This window comes from Natator depressus, chromosome 2 (genome assembly GCF_965152275.1).
Source record: "Natator depressus isolate rNatDep1 chromosome 2, rNatDep2.hap1, whole genome shotgun sequence".
Taxonomy (NCBI): Eukaryota; Metazoa; Chordata; order Testudines; family Cheloniidae; genus Natator; species Natator depressus.
This window is the reverse complement of record NC_134235.1, coordinates 24,714,534-24,738,583: the sequence shown is the minus strand read 5'-3', so window position 1 is coordinate 24,738,583 and position 24,050 is coordinate 24,714,534. Positions and strand designations below refer to the sequence as shown.

Below are 24,050 nucleotides of genomic sequence, written 5' to 3'. Positions count from 1 at the left end.
GAATAAAGAATAGCAACTGCCTGCACATCCCATTATACTACAGCCCCATGCTACCTGGGCACTGGGGCCAGTTTTGACGCAACGAACAGTTTTGGAATAAAGCTAGCATCAAGTTTTTGGACATAGTCCTCAGCAACATCCTGTGCTCATTACTTAGGGGGAGGAAGCATCACACTTCCTTTTTTCCAAACCATTGTCTGGAAGTTCAATGGTTCTGATGGAGTGGTCTTTAGTCACTAGGGCCTAAATCCTCAAAGGCATTGAGGCACCTAAGTCCCATTGAAATTAAAGGAGTTAGGCACTTAAATATCTTTGAGGACCTGCCTATGTGGATCCCAGTGCAGAATCAGGATTCCTTTCTGCCTCAATTTATAAAATTTAAGATGATCTAGTGGTCTGAATACTCGACGGAACATGAGGAGTCCTCGAGTTCTAATCCTTCCTCTGAAATGAACTTCTTCTGTGGCCTTTAGCAACTCACAGACTCTGTTCCTTGGTTTCCCCCAGATGGAAAAGTCAGACAATTGTGTTTCATTCCTAATAGTGTGAGGATTAATTCATTAATAACCCTTAATTACTTTGAAATCCATGAACAGAAGCCAAAGCATTCAAATGAAGCCAAAGGTGTAACAAAGTGACAAGTCAATGTGGAATAGTTGCTGTTAGGAAAAAAATTAAAATACCAATATAAACTTTTAAAGGTGTATCAAAAAATTATTGTATGACTTTTATTACTATTGATTTGCATCTCAGTAGCATCTATAAATGCCAACAAAGACAGCGCCTAGCACAATTGGACTTTGGTATGTACACACAGTAGCAGACAGTTGCCACCTTAAGGTGCTTAAACAATCTAAATAAATAGACAAAAAGTGGAAAGGTAAACAGAGGGCAGAAGTGACTCACTCAAGGTCATACAGCAGGTCAGTGTCAGAGCTGGGAATATCACCCACTTCTCCTGAGTGCTTGGCCATGGCTTTACCCAGTAGACCATGCTGCTTTTCTAGTCATAGCTTTCTGCTTGTAATGAAATTAATCTGATTCCTAAATTTCACAACAAGAAAAGGGCTGACATGCTAAGCTAGTCCCAGGCAGGCTCCCTTACTCATCTGTAGTACATTGTTCCTGTGTGTTTTCACTGGTATCTGCCTCCATAATTGAAATAACTCTCTGGAGAAGTTACTCCAGGTGCTGATAGCTTTATAATTAATTTCAGTGGCAGTTTAGCCTCAGTTGTGTACAGTGGCAAGGAAGGGCTTCTATACATTTTCCCCTCCCTCCTTCCCTCCCGACTCATCCATTGCTTCTGTGGAAATCTGCTCATGCAACCAGCAAGGAAACTCTGGGTAACTGAGTTCCCAACGCACCTGTGGCAGAAAATTCATCAGCGCAGTCTATAATATACTGTTGGTTTTTTTTAAATACAGTAAATATCCGCCAGAGGCCTGCTGGGCATACTGAATCCTGAGATACGTAAGGAAAACACAGATCAGATGAGAGCTGGGACAGGCTGCTGAACATGCCTGGTGGGTTGTGTGATGGGGTATCTGCCCCACACTGGCAAGTGAGGGGGTTAAGAGGTCTAGGGAGGCTGCTGGGGGAAGTGACCAATAGGAGGAGGGCTGTGAGAAGCAGCCAATCTAGACCCAGCATGCCCATATAAGAAGTGCCCCGAAATCTGGCCCTGATTCTGGGGGGGTGTATTTTGGTACCTTGATGTTAAAAAGTGCCTCATCCTCAACCTGGGTAAAGGACTGTCACAATCTCAGATGCTGGGAATGTACAGCTCTCAGTCTCGGGAGGCCAGGAAAAGAATAAGGTAACTACATAAATTCTTGATAGCCTGAACTTTGTAAACTACATTAAAAATAATCCCCCATCAAATTAAAGTTTCAGTTTATGAATTGAAACTCATTTTAATCTACATATGATAAAGAAATTCAAAGTGATTCCTGGTGACCTTAGTAGTATTCTTGTGTTAACAGTTTTCATGTTGCTTTCACTTCTAATTAATCTTCATTCATAGCATAATTTTCATTAGCTGTTGTAGTGATTTTTAAATAGAGGATACGATCAAACAAAATGAAAACTAACTCCCTGGGATACAATTTAACCTTGTAGTAAATTGTCTTGGTATAAAGATGACTATAGACTTGAGGTTTGGGATCACCCAAGATGTGGTAAATTACAAAATCGTTCATTTACCTGTGCTAATCTGTAGAAATCCAGGGTCACGCAAGTAGGAGTTAAAAGTGTAAGAGGTCCAAACAGCCAATGTCCACCCAGCAATCAGGACCAGTTGCCTATCAACCAGAGAGGAAAAAGGGCTGGAATGGCTGGTGGAGAGAGTTCTGGTGTGCAGCATAGTGTAAGATGGTCTATTAATGCTGGAACTTTATTTTAAATTGTTTCATATCCTGGGGTAGGGGGAAGAACTTTTTTATTTTGGAACTGCTGTTACACCTTGAAAATGAATTACTTACATTTTTTGGATAAGGTTTGTACCTGGGAAAGGCAGGTTTTTGTATATGCTGGGGAGGGGCACTGGGCCCAATAACAGCAAAGCTGTTTTAAAACTCTTGTTTGCTGCTTGCTACACTAAACTGTGAGGGCCTGTGGCAATTTTTAAAAAATGGTTAAAAAGTATATTGAACACCCATAAAAACAGCTAACTTCTCAAGTTTTAAATAAACATTTTATTTTACTTTCCCTTTTTCTCCTTCCCTGTAGCTTTATAGTCTTTTATAGGGGAAACTCCTTTGCTTAACAATCTTTGGATGGCATTAAATAGCAATGTGAAATGTTCTTATTGAGGGGTGAGGGTGGAATTGACTTAATAGCATTGGGTTGTTGTTACTGATGTCTGTCTTTTTTTAAGACTTAGAGGGGGAGAGAAAATGCATCTTCTGTGTATCTCTCTTATACAGAACCTCTCTTACAACTTAGTGCTGAAAAAATTACAGGGAAACCATGGTATCTGATTAGACACTCTTAATGTTTTGGCAAACTTCTAGCAGTTGGACTAAAAGCATTGTTTATAAATTGTCTTTCTGGCCACAGTGCTGAAAAAAGTGGCTTTGTCTTGGCTAGCTAATCCAGAAGGCAAGAGAAAGCTAGGAAAGAAAAGAAACATGACAGGGAAGGGGAAATGACAAATTAGGTAGGTGGTGACTGCAGAAACCTCAAGTTCACACTCAAGCTGTAACTCTGTGTAGCTTGTGGTACCATCTGGTTCCCTATCCTTGCCTGGTCTGGCCAGAACACTGTTCAGCATTAAGAGAACAAGGGCCAAAGCCGTGATGGTAGATTTGTGAGTCCTGGGAGATGAAGGAGAGGCTGACATCCATGATGGTATGGTTTGCGCCCTCTTCTGCAAGCTGGGTCATTCAGCAACCTAGCTGTTACCAAGTAACTTCCAGAAGGATGTGGCAACGTGGTCCCAATCAAAACACACATCTGGTGATTCCAATTATAGCAACATCCTTCTGTGCTGATCACTATTTTGGCTGGTTGCTATAGCAATCTTATAACAACCTAAAGAACCTTGTTGGTTCTTTAAGCTTAAAGACTTCCAGTCTTCACCAGTCTGTCTTCCATTTTTGTTTATTTTCAAATGACGTTATTTAACAGTCTGAGTTAGATTCTGTTACTTATTACCTGCTTCAGACAATTGTGCACACAGGCTTTCTGTGCAACAGGGTCTGCCCGGGACCTGGGGCGGTTACCTTCGGATATTCATGGCACAGCTCTTGATGAATAAAATAAATTAAGAGTAGTTACTCCTGATTACACTTGGCCTGAATTTGGCACCCTAAATTCTCAAATAATTTCCCATTACAGAGCACAAGAGCTATGTCTATAAAATATTCCCACGGCTTGATGCTCAGGGTTCTGCACATTTCACAGTCATGCACATACAATAGGCATACAGAGGACTGTGTCTTTTCAAGACATCACAGGGGCTCTTCGTTAAGCAGTGTGAGGGTGAAGGAGTTTGAGTAGAGTTTCCATTAAAACAAACTACTGCTGTAAATATACCTGCTTGCATATGCTGAATGAACTCTGACTGAAACTGGGAAACTGTATAGCTAGCTGGTGACTTACACTCCCTCTCCTGCTAGTGCATATTCAGTGATATTTATATTGATGAAGTACACGTAATACTTAGAGCTGGATGAAAAACAGAATTTCACCAAAAAATTGTCAAACTTTCAAAAGTCTCCCCCCTCTAGTTATTACACCTATTAGAGTAGCACCCTGAGGTCTTGTGAAGGGTCAAAGGCCCACTCTTGGGGCTGACAGTCCAAGACTTTGGGAAAAACTCCTGCAAGATATAAGAACTAGCATAAAGCTCATCACTTTCTCCCAGGGGCACTTCTTTCCTTCACTAACCCTCATAATTTTTTATTTATTTATTTTTTAGTCCTCTGCAGTTTGCCTGAAGGGAGGAAGAAAGAACAGTATGTGTCACATGCTAGTCATGTTGCTGAATGCACTATGGGAAAGTGCTTAGATACCATGGTGATGGGAGTAGTATATCAGCTAAAACAGAAGAGAAAACAGACAGGAGTCCAGATTCCCAACAGAAAATGCTGAGCCCAGATAAGCAACAAAGTAACTTTCATTTGATAAATGGATAAACATTAGGCTTCTCACAGATCTCCTGGGGCCTTCCCAGGCTGATCCAAGGAGCACTGCTGTTGCCAACTCTCATGATTTTGTCATAAGTCTCATAATAATTGTTTTGCTTAAAGCCCGAGCTCTGGGAGTCAAGTGGATATGTGATGATTTCAGCCTTCATTCTTAAAGAAAAAGTAACTTCTAGCTTTGGTTTCTAGAAAGAAAACTTCAAAATATGACCCCCCCCCACCCCCCCAGTGCATCCTCATGGCTCAAAAAGGAGAAGGCAAATAAAAAACACTGACTCTATTTTTTACATAATCTCATTATTTTAAAGCCAATCATGAGTTTTTTGGTAATCCTGACTCATGATTTTTGAGCATTTGGGGTTGGCAATACTGTGGGCCAAAAATGCCACCTAATATTAACTCCTGCACTGATGCTCTCAATGCTACTGCAGCAAATAGTCCAGGCTCAGGGAAACAATAGCGCTGATCCTCTCAAAGGACCCAGCCATTAACCTTTTGGGCTAATCTTAGCAAATTGCTTACTCCTTATTGAGAACTCTAGAAGCACCCAAGTACAGATATACTGTGTGTACACACAGAGTGCAAAAAGGTGAGGATGCTGCTGGAGGGACTTCTATGCTTTTGCCACCATCTTCCCCCCTCCACCTGCTTCATGCCTCAGCTCTGCACGTGCCAGGGCAATTAGCATTTTTTCTTTCGTTTTGCTTCCTGAAACTGGTGGCTGGGAAATTATTCCCTTCAACAACAGACTGACTTCTGACAGGGTTGGCCGCAGGGGGGCTGGCAGGTAATCCCTAAATCCCGGGTCTGGCTAGCAAGCACCTACTTCCAGGCTTTCTGTTTAAAGAGCTGGATTATCTGGGCATTTGGCCGCTCCAGAGCGTTAACCCCTAGACAGGCGGGAGAGTGCAGTTACAGTGTCCAGGGAGAGCACCAGTCTCTCTCCCTCCTTCCTGCACCTCTGTCCCATCACTACCCGTCCTGCTCAGGCAGCTCCCACCGCGGTCCCCGCACCCGCTCAGCTCCCGCGTGCCACGCCCCGCCACGCGCTAGAACGGCAAAGGACCCGAGTCTGATGCGCCTGGGATTGGTTCCCTCGCTGCGCCCCGCCCCCGGGCTACCCAATGGGAGGACGGGGTTTCAGAGGCGCTCTATATAACCGGCTCCGAAGGCCTGCACGCAGGGAGGTGAGGGGAGCGGGACTCGCAGCAGGATGAGGCTGACGCGTGACTGCGACCGGAGGCGGCGCCTGCTCAGCCTGGGGCGGCTGCTGCTGCTTCTGCTTCTGCTGCTGTGCAAGGCAAGGCAAGGCCAGGGCAGGGCAGGGCAGGGCAGGCGTGCGGGGTCCGGAGCCGCGGCGGGCCGGGGAGGGGGCCGCAGGGAGCCCGCTGACTTGGTCCATCTGTCTGCCCCGCAGGTGAGTGCCCAGCCGCCGCCGTGCCCCGCGCAGTGCGGCGGCCGCCAGTGCCGGGCAGCGCCGCCCCGCTGCGCCCCGGGAGTGCCCGCCGTGCTGGACGGCTGCGCCTGCTGCCTGGTGTGCGCCCGGCAGCGCGGGGAGAGCTGCTCCGAGCGGCAGCCCTGCGACCAGGGCAGCGGCCTCTACTGCGCCCGCAGCGCCGGGGCCGCGCGGGGCATCTGCATGGGTAAGTGCGGCGGCGGAGCCTGTGACCGGATCCGGGGCCCGCCTGAGAGCATCGCAGCCGGAGCGGCTGGTCCCGGTGCCGGGCTGCGCAGTGCTCAGCCGGGATGCTTCGGGGCTGGGAGAAGGAGCGAGGGACGTCAGCGCCTTGGGACACCCCATGGGGGCAGAGCCTGTCACTCTTCTCCGTTCCCCACGCACAGATCGGGGGTGGAGCCCTAGTGGCTGCCCCTAACCGAGAGTACCTCACAGGGCGAAAAGCCATGGGGATGCTCAGCCACCAAGGAAATCTGTTGGCTTCCTCCTGAGCTACGAAAATGTCGCTCCCTTCCTCCACCCCCATGTATCTCTTTATGTGATTTACATTCCTGTTTGCCAACCATATGTGCTACCATGGCACTGCCTACTTTAGATTACTGCTGGGATACCTCTTCCTCAGGGCTTCCTCTTCCTGACATCACCTAGGGATTTCACCACCAAAGCCCTGGGGTAGCAGGTGTGGCAGACAAAGTTGAGCTCCTCTAAAGTGTAAATGAGGAGAAATCTTTCCCTCAGAACTTCAGCATCTCATACCATCACTGTGTTCTGCTATAATAATGTTGTTCTTTTAATGAAGTGGAGCAAATAGTGGCTGCCTGTGTGTAGTCTTGGTTTTACATGTAACTCCTGCACTTTTCCCTCTTTATACCAGTGCTTGAAGGAGACAACTGTGTGTTTGACGGGGTTATTTATCAGAGTGGGGAGACATTCCAGCCCAGCTGTAAATACCAGTGTGCCTGCAGAGATGGTCAGATTGGCTGTGTGCCCCGCTGTAACCTTGACCTACTGCTCCCTGGTCCTGATTGCCCTTTCCCAAGGAAAACTGAAGTCCCAGGAGAGTGCTGTGAGAAGTGGACTTGTGACCCTAAAGAGGAAGTGACTTTGGGCAGTTTTGCTATGGCTGGTGAGCTATTCAGACTAGCTATTGCAGTCAAATTAACTCTGTAATGATTGTGTATTGGAAATGCCCACTTGGTTATCAAAACTAGACCTCCACTTCCAGTTCTTCTATAAGAAATGCATATAGAACATTCATTAAAGCCATCCAGAGTCACTAGTGACTATACAGAAAATAGGAATAAAAGTGGAATTGCAAAAGGCACTTAAAACACCCCCAAAGGAAACAAACGCATAGCCATTTTTAACTGTAATTAGCCTCTTAAAACAAAACCAGGGCCTGATCCTGCAAACACTACCTACCAGGAACAGCAGTGCCCAATCACTAGTCCCATAAGCACTACACCTGGTAGCGTGTGCAGAGGTGAGGCCGGCCTGAGAAATGATTTTATTATGGTAGTGCCTAAGGGCAAACCAAGAGGGAGCCCTCCCTGTGCAAAGAGTAGCAAATGGCCCCTGCCCTGACAAGCTCGCTATCTAAATAGACATGGCAGAAAGAGAGTGGGGGAAAGAGTAGAACACAAGCATAGTGAATGGTGGGATGGTGGCAAACATGTGAGTTCTGATTCTTTTGGGGCGGGGGGTTAGTTAGGAAGTGATATCCTGAAAGGAAGGGGGATGTAGAGTAGCTGTGGAGTGAAGCTAAGGTGTAGAGACTGGGAGGGAAAGGGCTGGTGCAAACAACCGTTCAGCAGGGGGTAGAGAAAGTCTGGTCAAACCTCTAGAAAGGTCTCCAAGAACCAAAGATCTCTGCTTTGACCGTATCCACATCCTACTTTGGATGGCTTTCTCTCTACAGTCTTCTCCCAGGGCCACAGGGAGGAGGAACCAACCACCTGAGGGCTTGTCTACACTTACATTTTATAGCACTCTAACTTGCTGGCTCAGGGGGGTGAAAAATCACCCCCCTGAGCGTAGCCAGTCTGAGCGCTTTAAAGCGCTAATGTAGACAGGCTCCGAGCACTGGGAGCTGATCCCCTCGTGGAGGTGGATTACCAGGAACGCTGGGAGAGCTCTCTCCCGCGTGACCACGCTCGCACTTCAAAGCGCTGCTGTGGGAGTGTTCCCGCGGCAGCGCTTTTAAGTTTCCAGTGTAGCCATGTCAACAGTCCTACTGCTCCCAGATCTACAGTCTCGCTGGTTTCTCTACAAGACTAAGTAACATCAGATACTACAGAAATCACCTTGTCTATACTAGATGCTCTTCCTAAAACTTCTGTCCAGTGGTAACAATGGTGGAAGATGTGGTATAGACATGGTAGGTAAAATGGCACCAGCTTCCAGCACCTGTGTATGTTCGAGCTCCCATAGCTACAGCTGTTGACAACAGCAGGCAACATTAGGGGAAACAACTAGTGCAGATACAGTCAGTGGATCTGAAAGAATCGTCCCATTCCAAAATGTTCTCATTCCTCTTGTTGTCACTTGGCCTGGCAGGGAAACTAGAAGTCTTCAGCTCAGTTCTCCGGGAACCCGAGGAGCCTTTTTAGAAAAAAACAAGTATTAGTTGTATTTTTTTTTTTTTTAAAGCAGCAGCTATGTAACATCGCCCCCCAACCCCACCACCTTTTCTGTAATTATGAATGTTTTTCCTTTTTAAAACTGTAGTTAACCTCATCAGTTCTTTGTAAGGTAAACCTGCAAATCTAGTGGTAAAAAGGTAGGAGTTGGGGCCACTGCATACTGCTTTTCAGTGTGGCCTTGATCCAGTCACTTAACACTGCTGAATATCAGCTCACACATTTGAAAAAGGAAACAGTATTTACTGGTTCTTGCCTGGCAGGAATGCTGAGCTCTAGTAACAGTTTTAGAACATGCTCTGAAATATCTGAAAGGTACAGCATGATGTAAATACAAAATATTGCCACCCTCATCCTACTGTTCCTCATCATTTGCTTTTTGTTGATGACAGGTTGACTCCTGGACATTGTCAGTATTGGTCCTGGCCTCTTTCTCCCCCTCTCCCCTGCCATTTTGCAACTGGAGATATCACTTAGAACATCTCCAGTTTTTTGGAGCCTTACCTTGTAAGAGGACAGTGGAATAGCTTCTAGCAAGAGTTGTAGCAATGATGTAGCTTGTAGGTTTCCCCTGGGAACCAAGCCAAGCCCTGGCTCAGGAAATGGGTGTTCCAAGGTCACTTGGACTCACTCTGGTTCTCTCCTATGATAAAAGAATGTTCTCTTTCACCAGGTAACCATAAAGCTGGCAATACTTGTTTTATAGCTTAACACATGGTAGTACAGTGTCATAACAATCATCAGTCTTTGTAAGTACTTTGACTGACATAACTCTTAATTGACAAGTTGGCTTTATTCCCATAGCCATAAAATCATCTTACTTTCACTGCTGTTTACTACAGTTCAATAAGATGTAAGGATTATTTTGAAATTTATTTCATACCTAAATTTTTGGTGACTAATCTGACAAAGAATAAAAAGATAAAACCTCTTGTAAAACATAGTCATTCACACATGACTTGCAAATTGGCAATAAAATCCTCATCACAACTAGCAGTGATGGGAAAGTTGTCAGACTGGGCATGGAGACTGAATGACTCTCCCCTCCAGTTTAGGTTGGGATGCATGGAAAAGGCTAGTGTACCTACATTTCTGTACTCCTGACTGCACTAGGCAGTACCCATTTTGTTGATAAACAGAGGACTTCGGTCTCCAGGGCTGTCAAGTGAGCACCTTTCAAACACCTAAATAACAAATCTCTAGTACTAAAAAGCACTCCAGTAATCTGCTTTAAAGTTGTTAAATCCTATTTCAAAGTCCTAAGTTTAGAGAATTTATTTTTGTCTGATTGTTCACTATTAATGAACTAGGTGGTGTTCAAATGGACTCTTACAGGAATCCATTATTTTTATTGTAATGGAGTATTTGGGGTTTTTTATTTATAGTGTATAGAAAAGAATCGACTCTTGGAATTGATGTGTCTGACTCAAGTTCCAACTGTATTGAGCAGACAACAGAATGGAGTTCATGTTCCAAAAGCTGTGGAATGGGCTTTTCCACACGCATTACAAACAGGAATCCTCAGTGTGAGATGGTGAAGCAGACGCGACTCTGCATGGTGCGACCTTGTGAGAGCGAACAGCTGACTGATAAGGTATGATCCCAAGCACTTGCTAGAGTGAGTTCTTTGTTGCCCTAACGCCTCCATCTTTTCAAATACAAAATATAATGCTGGCACTTCAAGTGCATTAAACAGACACACGAACAAGCAACAGTTTTGCTTTTTCCAGTGCATTACAGAAGTTTTATTTGTAGGGAGGTGCTGTCAGTTAACTATGTTTTGGCATCTGTATGTTTCATAGGATTTATTATAATTAGTAACTGTTTTAGTCTCTAAACTTCCTGGTGCAACTTTACTGACTTCAGAGGTGTTACACAAAGGTTTAATTGGGCCAAGGGTTTTGGATTTTTTTCTTAGTACACTTAATTGTCAACAATGTGCCTTACCACAGAATAAGTAGAGGTTGCTTACTAGAGACTTGCACAATACATGAATGAAGGGGCCTGGGTCAAATTTCACATGGGTGAGAATAGTAATTCTGGCCAATTAGGGGGCCCTGGAAAAATGGGCACCCCGCTCCGCCCACCCAGCGCTCCTGCTGGGCAAGTGGGTCAAGCCCCCGTGCCCCAACCCCACTCCCCAGCAGGAGTGGGTGGGTGGGACTACAGGTGGAAGGGGTGGGGATAGGCCCCCATTTGCTCTGGCCCAGGGCCCCACAAAACCCTAATCTGCCTCTGATAGTAATATATGTCCACTGAAGTAACTGGAGTCTGACCGCTATAGCACTAGCGAAGAGACAAGAAACAGGCCCAAGGTCTCCAAACCCCATGGTAAACCTGCATGTTTCTAACTTTCTTCTGTTTTTCAGTCAGTTTGTTAGTATACTGAACTGCCTGTATGACACTTCATGTTTTTCTTAGAAGGGGAAAAAGTGTGTCCGAACAAAGAAGTCATTGAAAGCTGTTCACTTTGAGTACAAGAACTGCACTAGTATACAGACATATAAACCCCGCTATTGTGGGCTCTGCACTGATGGACGATGCTGCACACCACACAACACCAAGACAATCCAGGTTGAATTCCAGTGTCCCCAGAGCAAAGTCCTCAAAGAGCCAATGATGCTGATCACTACCTGTGTCTGTCATAACAACTGTCCCCAGGACAATGTTTTCTTCCAGCTGTTAGAGCCAATGTTCAGTGGAGTAAAAATATGAAACATTTAAACCAGGTTACTTTTTTAAAAACTTAATGTTTGAACAGTTTATATGAAACTTACATGCATCTGATCATGGGTTAATATATCCAGTCTTTCTAAACTCATCATTTCTTCCTGTAGTCAAATAACTCATGCTGTACTTCAGGGAAGGAAAAATATATTTCACTAACAAAGTTCAGTGTTGTGGAATATAGTTTCATCTGTAATGTAAAAATGAGTAAGCAAATGATCAATTTCTCTCCTCCTTGGGAAATTTTGCCCTTGACCTCACTAGCAACAGGATCAGTGCCCTTTATCATGCATTTATTAAAAAATCCTCTTCCTGTTACTTTATGTAAAACTTCCATGTTCTTGTCCTCTCTATTTGCATAATGTACTAGCTCTTTTTCTACATAAGTTCATTATACTGAGAATCAGGGGCCACATGTGACCCCAAGAATGCTAGAGGAGAGGTATAAGACACAAGGCAGACCAGAGAAACTTCGCTAATCTCCAGATATTTAATGGCTTCATAAGGAGCCAAATCCTGTTGAAGTTGACCATCTAACAATACCTAGTTCTTACAGCAATCTTCAAAGGAGGATTGGTATTCTTATCCCTAGTTTACAGATGGGGAAACTGAAGCACGGGGCAGTGAAGTGACTTGCCCAAGGTCACCTAGTGCTCAAGCCAGGAATATGACCATGTCTAAATCACTAGCCATTAGGCAACACTGCCTTCCAAGTGTTATTACAATGTTAGTCTACAAAAGTAAAAGGTTTGTAAATTACTTTAAAGTATTGTTACTCTTTCTATAAAATGGAACACAATATGTAAATAGAAACTGTATATATTGTAATGCATCTGTAAATGTCTAAGCATTGAGTAAATAAAACTGAGCTTTAAACTTTTTCTTAGTTACTTTTGTTACTACCAAACTTCCAAAAAAGGAAAAAGCTAAAAGTTGCAGTTAAAATGAGACCCCATTCTTGTGAGGTGCTTGGTACACCTCTAAATCTTAAGTCTCTATTGTCTGTCAGTGAGGAGATACTGGTTCTTAGAACAGATGGAGAATTTGTAAGGGGGTAGGTTTAGAATGTACACACCTGACAGATCCACCTTTCTGAGCAGTTAACTGATATTGGGAAGGGACTGTGTAGCAAAGAAGTGATGGGGTTAGATATACTGTGTCATATGGGTTTGGGTGGCTTTTCTTAATCTGTGACTATTGTCTAAAGTTAATTTCCAGCACTTACTGTGGCACACAGTTGTAAGATGCTACAGTTTTCTCCTATAATTAGGAAATAACTCTTCCACTAGGGAAGTGTTGCCTTATAATAGCAGCCACTGTATAAATAGACTGCAATGGTAATTACTTATTAAAGAAACATGGTGTGGTATCGCCTATGGAACCAAAACATAGACCAGGACCTCACAGTGCAGGGTATTGTACAAACATCCCCCAAGGAATTTACAATAGCAGGACTGCATTAATATGTATTTGCATTATTTTGTATACATTGTGTTGCATTTGGTCTTAAGTCAGGCAAGCTTTACAATGTGGAGGATATAAACTCCATATCAAAGCACCGTACCATGTTCAGCCACTCAATTGGCTAAACAGCCCCATCGTTATGGGACTACTTCAATGAGTAAAGCTAACCATCTGCATAGACGCCTTCATTTTATAAAGATCTATAATCAGTTTGAAACTTTCTCATCCAGGTCACCTTGAGGACCTTGTTACAGGACCCCATTTTCATTTAACTGAAACCAGGGGGATTTGGTTATTTACTCATAGCCTACATGACTGAATGTACTAGTGACAACCTACTGATGAAAACAATGATCACTAAAAAGAAAAGGAGTACTTGTGGCACCTTAGAGACTAACCAGTTTATTTGAGCATGAGCTTTCGTGAGCTACAGCTCACTTCATCGGATGCATAGCATATCGTGGAAACTGCAGAAGACATTATATACACACAGAGACCATGAAACAAAACTTCCTCCCACCCCACTCTCCTGCTGGTAACAGCTTATCTAAAGTGATCATCAAGTAGGGCCATTTCCAGCACAAATCCAGGTTTTCTCACCCTTCCCCCCCCCCCCCCCCCCCCGGATTTGTGCTGGAAATGGCCCTACTTGATGATCACTTTAGATAAGCTGTTAGCAGCAGGAGAGTGGGGTGGGAGGAAGTTTTGTTTCATGGTCTCTGTGTGTATATAATGTCTTCTGCAGTTTCCACGATATGCTATGCATCCGATGAAGTGAGCTGTAGCTCACGAAAGCTCATGCTCAAATAAATTGGTTAGTCTCTAAGGTGCCACAAGTACTCCTTTTCTTTTTACAAATACAGACTAACATGGCTGTTACTCTGAAAAATGATCACTAAGAAGCTTATTGAAACATTTCACTATAGCTCTTAATATTTTACAAGATATAATTTGTCATTCATTACTAAAGCAGGAAATGTTCTCATGTAAATAAAGTGCTATGCGTAGAATCAGCTCAACAAATCTACATTTTGTGGCTTCAGTCTTAATGACTGAGAATGTAGCTCCCTAAAGAAGTCCATGTTCTAGCCACTCTACACCACCCATGTGGCTTAAAGAGGCTGTAACATGGCCCTGATGAATTCCTGCAGCAGAGTTTGTGTAGGAAATACTATGATTCCTTCCTCTAAGCCCCTAGCACAGAGGTGTGCCAAGATGGGGAGAGGGCAGAACAGTTTGTGCTCCAGCTACTCAGCTGTATGGAGCAGCCTTGCATGGCTGCTCCAAGTTACAGCAGACCAGAATCTACTCATTCAAGGAGCTACACCACTAGAGAAAGAGTAACCTACAATCTGGAAGAATTAAGGTAGATTAAGCAAAGCTTTCCCTGTGCCTGCCTGGCCCCTTGTGTTTAGGCTTGTTTATTAAGACCCTAGTATGCTTAGCATTATGCAAGTTAACAAATTTCTTAAACTTCCTTCAAATTATTAATTTTATCTGTTAATTTGCAGCAGACAAGCCAAGTACTAGGTAGCAAAATAGTGCAGTTGCCCAGGTGTGTTTTAACAAGTTAGAATTACAGTTTAAAATCAAATTTACACAAGCTAAGAGGGAAGATACTTGCAGTCCCCCATAACCCAAGCCAGACCCCAGGTGTACAATATCAGTTACAAAGTTCACAAGGTGCATACATAACCAGCATAGATCCAGCTTGGAGTGTAGGAGTTTTTAAAGCATCAGTGGATAAATGGGCTCAAGTATGCCACCCATGGTGTAGAGAATAAGTACATGGGTGAGCTGCATCCCTCAGTCCATCAGGGAAGGAAGTGGGTTATTTCCCTGGTCGGTGTTCTCGGTTACTGAACCTGGTACTGGCAGTGTCCTGTGATGTATTCCGTGTAGATGTCTCTGGACCACCTGATGGTGTCAGACACCATGAGCTGTCTCATGAGCCAGGTGCAGTGTCAACTGACACTGTATGCTCTCAATACTGGCTCATTGTGGGGGTCCCATGTGCCCAGGGCTCCCACGACATCCCATCCCAGGGCATGGATCTGGACCTTGTAGCCCTGGTCTCTCAGGGTGTCAGCCAGCAGGGTGTACTTCAACACCTTAGTACAGGTAATCCTGATCCAATGGTAATTTTTGAGCAGGGAGATGTTAGAGGGCTTATTCCTTCACCATCTTACTTCCCTGGTGGTCCTCGCATGAACAGAGAGCAACAATGTGTGAAGGTGCAAACAATTCAATGTTTATTGGGGTGAACTTTCAGCAAGCAATGATTCCAATTTCCTTCCTTAATGTCCCCCTTTCCCAGCTCTGACACCAGAGCCTTGCCTGTGTCCCTGTTCCCATTCCCCCTGCTTAGCAAAACATGATTTCAATTTTTCCACCCCCATTCCCTTTTCCCATTTCCCCCTTACTTCCTGATTGACTGCAGACTATATAGTAAACCTTGAGTTCTGCTTAGCTACATCTTAACCAATCATTTTACTGAAATTTAACTAACCAATCCTAACATGTAACATGATTATTTAACCAATTATATCCCACCACCTTAATTGGTTTACACCCAACAAAATTAATTATACAGCAGACAGGAACAATCACAGAACCAGGCAGAGACCATGCAAATAAACAATAGAGAAATGGAGACTACAGTGATAGAACAACAAAGAAATGTGGATTTCACACCCCTGCTATTGATAAGTCAGTTCTTGCCAGACAGGATGCTATCAAACTAAGTTTTCTTTAGATCTTCTAGGCTCTTCCCTTTCTTTCGAGGTGATAGGAATATAATCCTGTCCTGATAATGCCTAACAGCCCAACATTATTTCAGTGTGACTAGTCTGGAATGTAAGGGAGTGACCATACACTTCCCAGCTCATGGCTGCCTCTTCTGCTAAGAACAGGGCCTCAGACTGTCACAGTGAGAAAAGGCCCTATACAGTCAGACAGTGATTTTGATTCTTTCTTTTATACCTCTATAACTAGCAGAAACATATACATAAATTCTTAAAGTATAGGCCTTTACAGACAGGCCTGAATATCTATATCCTAACAGGAGGTTTCTATGAAAACTCTTTCACTTGATTTCTTCAGTTTAACAGAAAGTTTTCTCCCTCCTCTCACTTTTGAATAAAATTTATTTTATTTGGACATTGTGTTTAGGTGTGTGTTTTTGTTTGTTTTTTTCTCTTGTGGCATCATTCCTCCCTGAATTTGCTTTCCCTTCACTCTTCATTAGTTTGTTCCTTCTAACAAATACTTCCTTGTGGTTTGAGCCTATTCTGCCAGATCTTGCAAGCAAAGCATGGGACACTAAGGTGCTCCAGGAATGAAAGTTGGCAGTTCAGTAGTTGGCATTGTTTATTCTGAATCTGTCTGCACGGGGGGTGGGAGTGTACCAATTTAACTACACAGAAATTGATTTAGTTAAACCAGTGCAATGTGTGTTTGTGGAGACAAGTCCTAAAGGCCAAATCCTCATTACCCGATTTCTTGGAGCTACCCAAACAATCAAATTAAATTATTCAGATGTAACCCTTCTGCCCACCAGAGTTGGCAGCACCAAGGGCCGGGTTCAGTATCTAGGGGTTCCATTCCAATAACACAATGCAAAACCAGCTCGAGCCCTCACCCAGTGACCTGGGACAAATATATACCACCCCCGCTGGGCGCCTCCAAGAGGCAATACTTCCCCTCTCGCAAGCAGAGTCTGAGTGTAGCAAAAAGCCTTTTAATAACAGAGAGAAACAATGTGGCATTATGTTGGGGAACCACCACCAACAGGATTCATAACACAACCCATGAGCAAAAAACCCACCCCAAGCAAACTGGGGCGTGTCCTTTCCCTTTGGTTCTTGAGTCCAGCAACCCAAAATCACCCAAAGTCCCAAAAGTCCAACAATGCCCAAAGTCCGCAAAAGTCTCTGTCCCTGGTCAGGGCAGCCCCAGAGTTCGAAAGTTTATCTGCAGAGTTTTACCTCCCAACCTGGGCGGAGATGGGCGAGGGGGTTAAGGGGCACCTTACGTGGTCCAAAGCTGATTGCCCCACCTCTCCATGGGGCTCCACTCTACCAGCCACCCCCATGAGCTGCTCCAGGCATCCGACAAACTGGTCTGCTCCACCAGCCGCTCTGCTCTGCCAGCCGTCCTGCAAACTGCTCTGCTCTGCCAGCCGTCCCGCAAACTGCTCCACAATATATCTTCAGGCTCCCCCACTACTTAACACAACACTCAGTGATTTCAGCTCTTAGTAAGTTTAGTTCTTTTGTGATTGCAGCTTGTAATAGGGGAGCCTCAGTGCTGGTGCACCATTAGCCCAAAGTGAATTCAGCTCAGCAACCTGTTACTAGACTCCTAATGGAATCAAAATTAGCTCTGATATTCCACAGTAGAGAGAGGAGGAAGTGCAATTAACATGTAAGGCCCTCACCAGGGGGCCCATACCACCAAGTATTAATACCTGTCCCCAGCCTCTCTTCCTTCACTGGGTTTTGGAACCCATGACCCTTGCCTAGCGAGTGCTGCTTAGGTGATGGTGAGTCCCTCCATCATAGCAAAAGGCCAAGTACAGTTCCACTGTCCTTGATTCACATAATCAGAATAATAACAGTTTATTCCTGCCCCAATAACAGAGAAACTGGGGCTCCTACAGCAGCCAAAGTGACCATCTAGGCAGGGTGGGTGTGCCTATGCAAATGAGATCAGCCCCTGAAGTTCTTTTCCACAACCCACCATGACTCGTCACCAGATGTCAGGGTAGAGCTCATCCTGACTGCTTACACAAATACATAAGGTGGGACAACATCCAGCAATCAGAAACTCATTTTTAAACCTCCCACGATTCACAGGTTATCAGCTTTGGGCCTCATTCAGTGTACTACACTATGTTTACACCACTATAACTCCACTGGTGTGAAATTGGAGTAACACAGTGGTGATTCAGGCCAATGGAATTCTGGGTGCCCCCTCCTCCACTGCCTCACCAGAGCTGCCATATTTGAATTTCGGTACTTAACTCTTCATAGTTGCTGCCCCTATATCCAATTGCTCGCCTAATTACAAACTTCTAAAATTGGTTGCTTTTACCATTAAAAATGGTAATAGGAAGGCTATGGTGCAGCTGGACACATGTGATGTTAATAAAGCAACAGGCTATCTGACATGGTATGTTACATAAAACAACACATTAAACAAAGGGACCATCTCATCCAGGGGATTTCAGTGGAGCAGCAGGAGCATGCACTGTTTCTCCACTAATCTTGTGCCTGACCTGCTAAGATGGCCTGATGTTGTGGCCATGTGTTGTCTAAAGATACATTGTATAGAATAGAAGCAGTCTGCCTTGAACTGACCAGTAACCTCATCCTCTCCAACCACAGGAGTGCCCAAATGCTAACGCCATAATGGAAATCTTATACTGGGCACACACATTTCCTCAATAGTGGGAGCTTGTCACCATACTTCTGTGTCCTAACCCATCAAATGCTGCAGTCTCAACCAAGGTGGCAGTGCAGATTTCAGGCCAGCACCCAGAAAATGTGGGTGGTGACAGCCTAACTCCAGCTGCCTGAGCCACAAAGAGGTAAGGTGGGTGAGATAATGGTCTTTTATTGGACCAGCTTCTGTTGGTGAAAGAGACAAGCTTTTGAGCTACACAGAGCTCTTGAAGAAACAGGTCTCAACCACCTTGTCTCTCTAATATTCTGGGACCAACACGGCTACAATTGCAGGGGACACTTTTAAGCAATTCTTTCCTTGTTGATTTAGGAAGTGAGAAAAAAAATTCCTAGTTTTGCCCTAAAAATCACCAAAACAGGGATGCCCTCATACACTGCCATTATCAAACTGTCCATATTTTCAATGAGAACAAACATCCAACTAGGCTACGTTTTTTCTTCTCCAGTACATTCTCAGTGGAATACAAACACACTACTCTCTCCTCCTCATTCTTTTCCAATCACTTACATCTATCCCATGTGCTTGTAAGGAAGTACCATAGCTACATCTGGACCCTGAGAGAGAACTCTTGGAGACAAAGCTCTAACTGCTCTATGTATGGTGGGGTGTTTACCCCACAAATGCCATGGAGACTGTTAGTATGGGCCTGAGAAGCCAATTAACCAGTTTGAGTGCACCTGGAGGGTGGACCGGGCCTACTTAGCGATAAAGTCCAGTTGCAGAGGGAGCTGGGTTTTTTTTTTCCCCATAAAGAGCTGGGTGAGCCCAACTGCGGAGACCTAGAGGAGAGGAGGTGGAGAGTTCCATCTCTAGGGAGTTGCCTGAAAGAAGGCTAAGCAGGACAGGCAAGCCCACAAGCTTCTCCGGGGTGATCGGGAAACTTGACTGGAGCCAGAGGTCCTGTTGCCGCATAGACTTTAACACCAAAAGGGCTCATCATGATCATCTAGTCTGACCTCCTGCACATTACAGGCCATAGAACCTCATCCACCCACTCCTGTAATAGACCCAGAACATCTGGCTGACTTACTGAAATCCTCAAATCATGATTTAAAGACTTCAAGTTACAGAGAAGCCACCATTTACATTAGTTTAAGCCTACAAGTGACCCATATTCCAAGCTGCAGAGGAAAGCCAAAAGCCCCCAGGGTATTCTGCCAATCTGCCCCAGGGGAAAATTCCTTCCCGATCCAATATGGCAATCAGGTAGACCTTTGAACATTTCAGCAAGACCCAGCAGCCAGACACCAGGGAAGGAATTCTCTGTAGTAACTCAGAGCCCTCCCCAGCTAGTATCCCACTTTTTTTTTGCTGCACCCCACTTTGAAAATATTTCAGGCTGTGATGGACTCCTCTCTCCTCCCCCCAAAAAGTGATAGCAAATTACTGTACATCCTTATAGGGGCATTAAATGAAGCATGTAATCATTATCCATGCAGTCAAAGGCTCTGAAGCCTCTCAAAAAGTGCAAAGCAACAGCCTGCAGGAATAAATAGGTGAACATTTAAGAAACATGTTTTCTGGGGGGAAAAAAAGACAACAGGATACAGTTTGGGGAGCTGGAAGCCTTTTTCAGTGATTGTGGCAATAATCATAAGATTGTCCAAGGACTGTGGCTTTATACACAACTATATACAAACAAGTATCTGGACACTTAAAGTGAGGAGTGCTGATATTTTGATAGGGGTACCATACTTCTGAGTTTTCCTGGACATGAGGTCTTTTTTGGTCCTCGGATCTCCACCCGGGTGGATATTTGAAGTATGAAAAGATTTCCTGAGAATCTACAACCACTTCCATGGAAGATGTGGGGCACAGTCGACCAAGAACTACTGGTTGTGTTGGACCTCAGTGTTGTAGGGGAATCCCCTCGTGCAGTGTTTCTCAAACTGGGGGTCCCAATCCAAAATGGGATGACAAGGCTAGTGCAGGAGGGTCACAAGTAGGGTCACCATTCATCCGGGTTTTCCTGGGCCAACTTCTTTAGTCCTCCGATCTCCATCCTGGAAGATTTTGGAAATATAAAAAAAAAGTCCATGATTTTTCCTTGCCTTCAGAACTAAGCCACTATAGAGTAGCAGCTACTCTCTGCTGCCCAGTTCAAAAGGCAGTGCCACCACCAGCAGTGGCACAGAAGGAAGGGTAGTAATACTGTACCATGCCACCCTTGCTTCTGCGCTGCTGTTGGCGGTGGCACTGCCATCTATGCTGGGCACCCAGCTAACAGCCACTTGCTCTGCAGCTGCCCAGCTCAGAAGGCAGTACTGCCACCAACAGTGGCACAGAAGGAAGGCACTACCATACCATGCCACCCTACCTTCTGCGCTGTTGCTGGTGGTGGCGTTGGCATCCAAGCTGGATGCCTGACTAGAGACTGCTGCTCTCCTGCTGCCCAGCTTTGAATGCAAAGGTAAGTCATAGACATTTTTTCATATTTCCAAACTCTGCACAGAGGGAGATCAGAGGACCAAAAAAGAGGTCATCTCCAGGAATACCTGGACGTATGGTGACCTTACTTGCGACCCCCCCTACACTATCTTGTGACACCCTTTTGGGTTGGGATCCCCAGTTTGAGAAAGGCTGCACTAGGGGATCATTCCCACAGGTCCCATTGGCCGGGAACGGCGAACTGCAGCCACTGGGAGCTGCAAGCAGCTGTACCTGCGGACGCTCAGGTAAACAAAGCGTCTCGCAGCCCGCCAGGGGCTTACCCTGAGCAAGCTGTGAACCAAGCCTGGGAACCCCTAGCCTAAAGGGTCAGATTCTCAAGGACCTTTTTACCCGGGTTGGTATCCACTTGATGGTAGGCTAGATGGGTTTGTTTTAAGAACACCAAGGGGAAGTCTTTAATTAGCCATTGTATTTGCTGTTTCTGTTCAGGCCAGAATAATGGATTAAGGGCACTTTTTGGCTGAGCTCAGGTTCTGGTGAAAAAGGACCTCTTGGTCCTTTCAAGCCTTCAGTAGGTTCATGTGGTACACCTATGTCTCTTTTCTCTTCCCTGGATGGCGGATTTCATAATAAATTGCCCTTGCTCTTTTTACAACCTTGAAAGATCCTTGCCACTTGGCCAGGAATTTTGACTTCAAGGTTGGCAGCAACAACAAACCCTAGCACTGGGCTTAAATGTTCACATCCTGGCCCCATTATTCTAGGCCCATTCCTGGTTCTACTGAGATTTCAGCAGGTTCTCCTTCAAGAAACCCTGACGTGTCTCCAAGTTTCCCCTGAAACAGAACACGTATTGTACCATGTTGGTTGTTCCTGGGTCTGGCTCCTCCCATGCCTTGTGGAGGACAGCTATGATCCTGTAGAGCTGTCTCCCATACAGTAGCTCAAAAGGAGATAATAGGAGGCATGGGATCAACCAGGCTCAGTGATGGGGATCTGAGGCCTTGGTCCTCTGGCCGGTTCACCAATTAAGTTCTGGGTTAATAGAGTCCAACAAAATGTATACAGTCCAACGTCCCCACAAAAGAAAGGGTCTTCAACCCATCTTTCGTTGCCTGTGAGTGGCACACCTTTGGCTCACTGTTTATAATGTCTCTACCGTCTCCTGCTCTCCAAGAGAGGGAAAAGAGGTCTATGGCCCATCCACAAAATGGGTGGTCAGTATGGAGCCTGAGCCCTCCCTCTCCACTGGGCATATGGTCAAATGCATCTCCCATGATCCTCCAGAAGTTAGATCAAAGGGTTCTAATCTTAGGGAAAGGCTCGCCCCTCCTCTCAGGCCTGGGGTAGCTGCTGCTAGCAGAATCTCTCCTGCAGCCCAGACTCCTGCTGCACCATTATACACGATCTTCTGAGGTAAGTCTCACATTTTCTGCTGTCACTCCCTCTTCTGAGCTGTCTGGCTCTGTGAGGTGGTGCATCAGTGCAAAGGTGCCTGCTCTATCCAATGAGGTGGCGTGTGTGGCTCCAGCTTACTCAGCTCAGCGGGGTTGTCAGTCCACTCCTGGTGTCCAGTAATCTAGACATCCTCTATGTTCTCAGGTCCATCACGGGGGTTGGTAGGACAACCCAGGCCTGGGTCCTCAAGCTAGACAAGGAGAATAGGGTTTGCCGACTCTGACAGTGCCCGGAGCTCCTTCCTACCTTCCCTCAGGCCTCTGTAGGTTCTTCAATCTGTTGGCCTGTTCACCCCTTTCTGGGGTGATGTCCCTGGGCAGCTCTCTAGCACTCTGCTGACAGGATTTACTTTGTCCTGCCTGCTCACTCCTCTTTAGCTTCCCTGCCCTTCTGCTCCCAGCCCTTTTATCCTTCCAGCTGCTGTTAGCCTGTCAGTCAGCCATGGCTGGCAGTGTCTGTATTAACCCATTGGTTGCTGGGCTAGCGCGGGGCTACATACACCCCATGACAGGCTCCCTTTTAAACATCTCCTCCAGCTTGAGCAGGTTCTGCAGGTGTGGTGCGGAGGATCACAGCAGCCCAGGACTGCTCTCTAATTCCTCCTGGCACAGTGTGGGATTCTCTTCGGCTATCCCTCAATGCGAGGATGATGTCTGCCAAGAGGGTTCATTGGTGAGTTTTTAAGTGGCTGAGGAGCCCAATTTGTGTCCTGCAGATTTTCCCACAGAAGTGACAGGTGTAATATTGGAGGAGACATAGTTGCTGGCTGGAGTGTTATGCCCTTTCTTTCCTCCTTTGTCACTTCTCTGTCTCATGAAAACACCTGTTCTCCTCAAAGTGAGCTGTGGCTTGGTGTATGGCAGAGATGGGCAAACGAGACCTTTTAATCTGGGCCTTGTGCTCCCACCAGGAAGCGGGGTCAGAGGCTTGCCGCGCGGCTCCCGGAAGCAGCGGTATGTCCCCTCTCCAGCCCCTACACGTAGGGGCAGCCAGGGGGCTCTCTGCACACTGCCCCCACCCCAAGCCCCACCATCTGCAGCTCCCATTGGCTGCAGTGCCTGCGGACGGGGCAGTGCGCAGAGTCACATGGTGGGCGCCACGCCTCCATGTAGAAGCCAGAGTGGGGACATGCCGCTACTTCTGGTAGCTGCTTGAGGTAAGCGCCACCTGAAGCGTGGACCCCTGAGCCACCCCCCACCCGTGCCCCAACCCCCTGCCCCAGCCCTGATTCCCCTTCCGCCCTCCAAACCCCTCGGTCCCAGCCCAGAGCACTCTCCTTCACCCCAAACCCCTCAACCCCAGCCCCACCCCAGAGCCGACACCCCCAGAGCCAACTCCCTGCCTCAGCCCAGAGCCCCCTTCTGCCCTCTGAACCCCACAGTCCCAGCCTGGAGCACCCTCTTGCACCTGAAACCCTCATCTCCAGCCCCACCCCAGAGCCCACACCCCCAGCCAGAGCCCTCACACACATACACCCCGCACCCCTGCCCCAGCCTGGAGCCCCCTCCCACACCCTGAACTCCTCATTTTTGGCCCCACCCCAGAGCCCGCACCCCCAGCCAGAGCCCTCACCCTCTCCTGCACCTGAACCCCCAATTTCGTGAGCATTCATGGCCTGCCATACAATTTTTATACCCAGATGTGGCCTTCAGGCCAAAAATTTTGCCCACCCTGGTGTATGGTGTGGCGTTCCTATGGGCTCGGAGGACAGATTGGAAAAATGGATCTTCCAGTTTCTCCTTTCCAGTCCTCCCCAGAGCTTTGGTAAAATTGTCCCCTGCCCCTCCTCATTGTGCTCAC

General features: G+C 46.0%; 1 protein-coding gene across 1 annotated transcript; it reads left to right on the top strand.

Annotated features, from left to right (window-relative positions):
* Positions 1-5,862: 5,862 nt before the first annotated feature.
* On the top strand, positions 5,863-12,318 carry CCN3 (cellular communication network factor 3). The gene is made up of 5 exons (XM_074942969.1): positions 5,863-5,949; positions 6,067-6,292; positions 6,980-7,231; positions 10,130-10,338; positions 11,166-12,318. Exons 1-5 carry the CDS (start codon positions 5,863-5,865, stop codon positions 11,457-11,459), a joined length of 1,068 nt encoding a protein of 355 aa, XP_074799070.1. The 3' UTR covers positions 11,460-12,318.
* Positions 12,319-24,050: the final 11,732 nt, after the last annotated feature.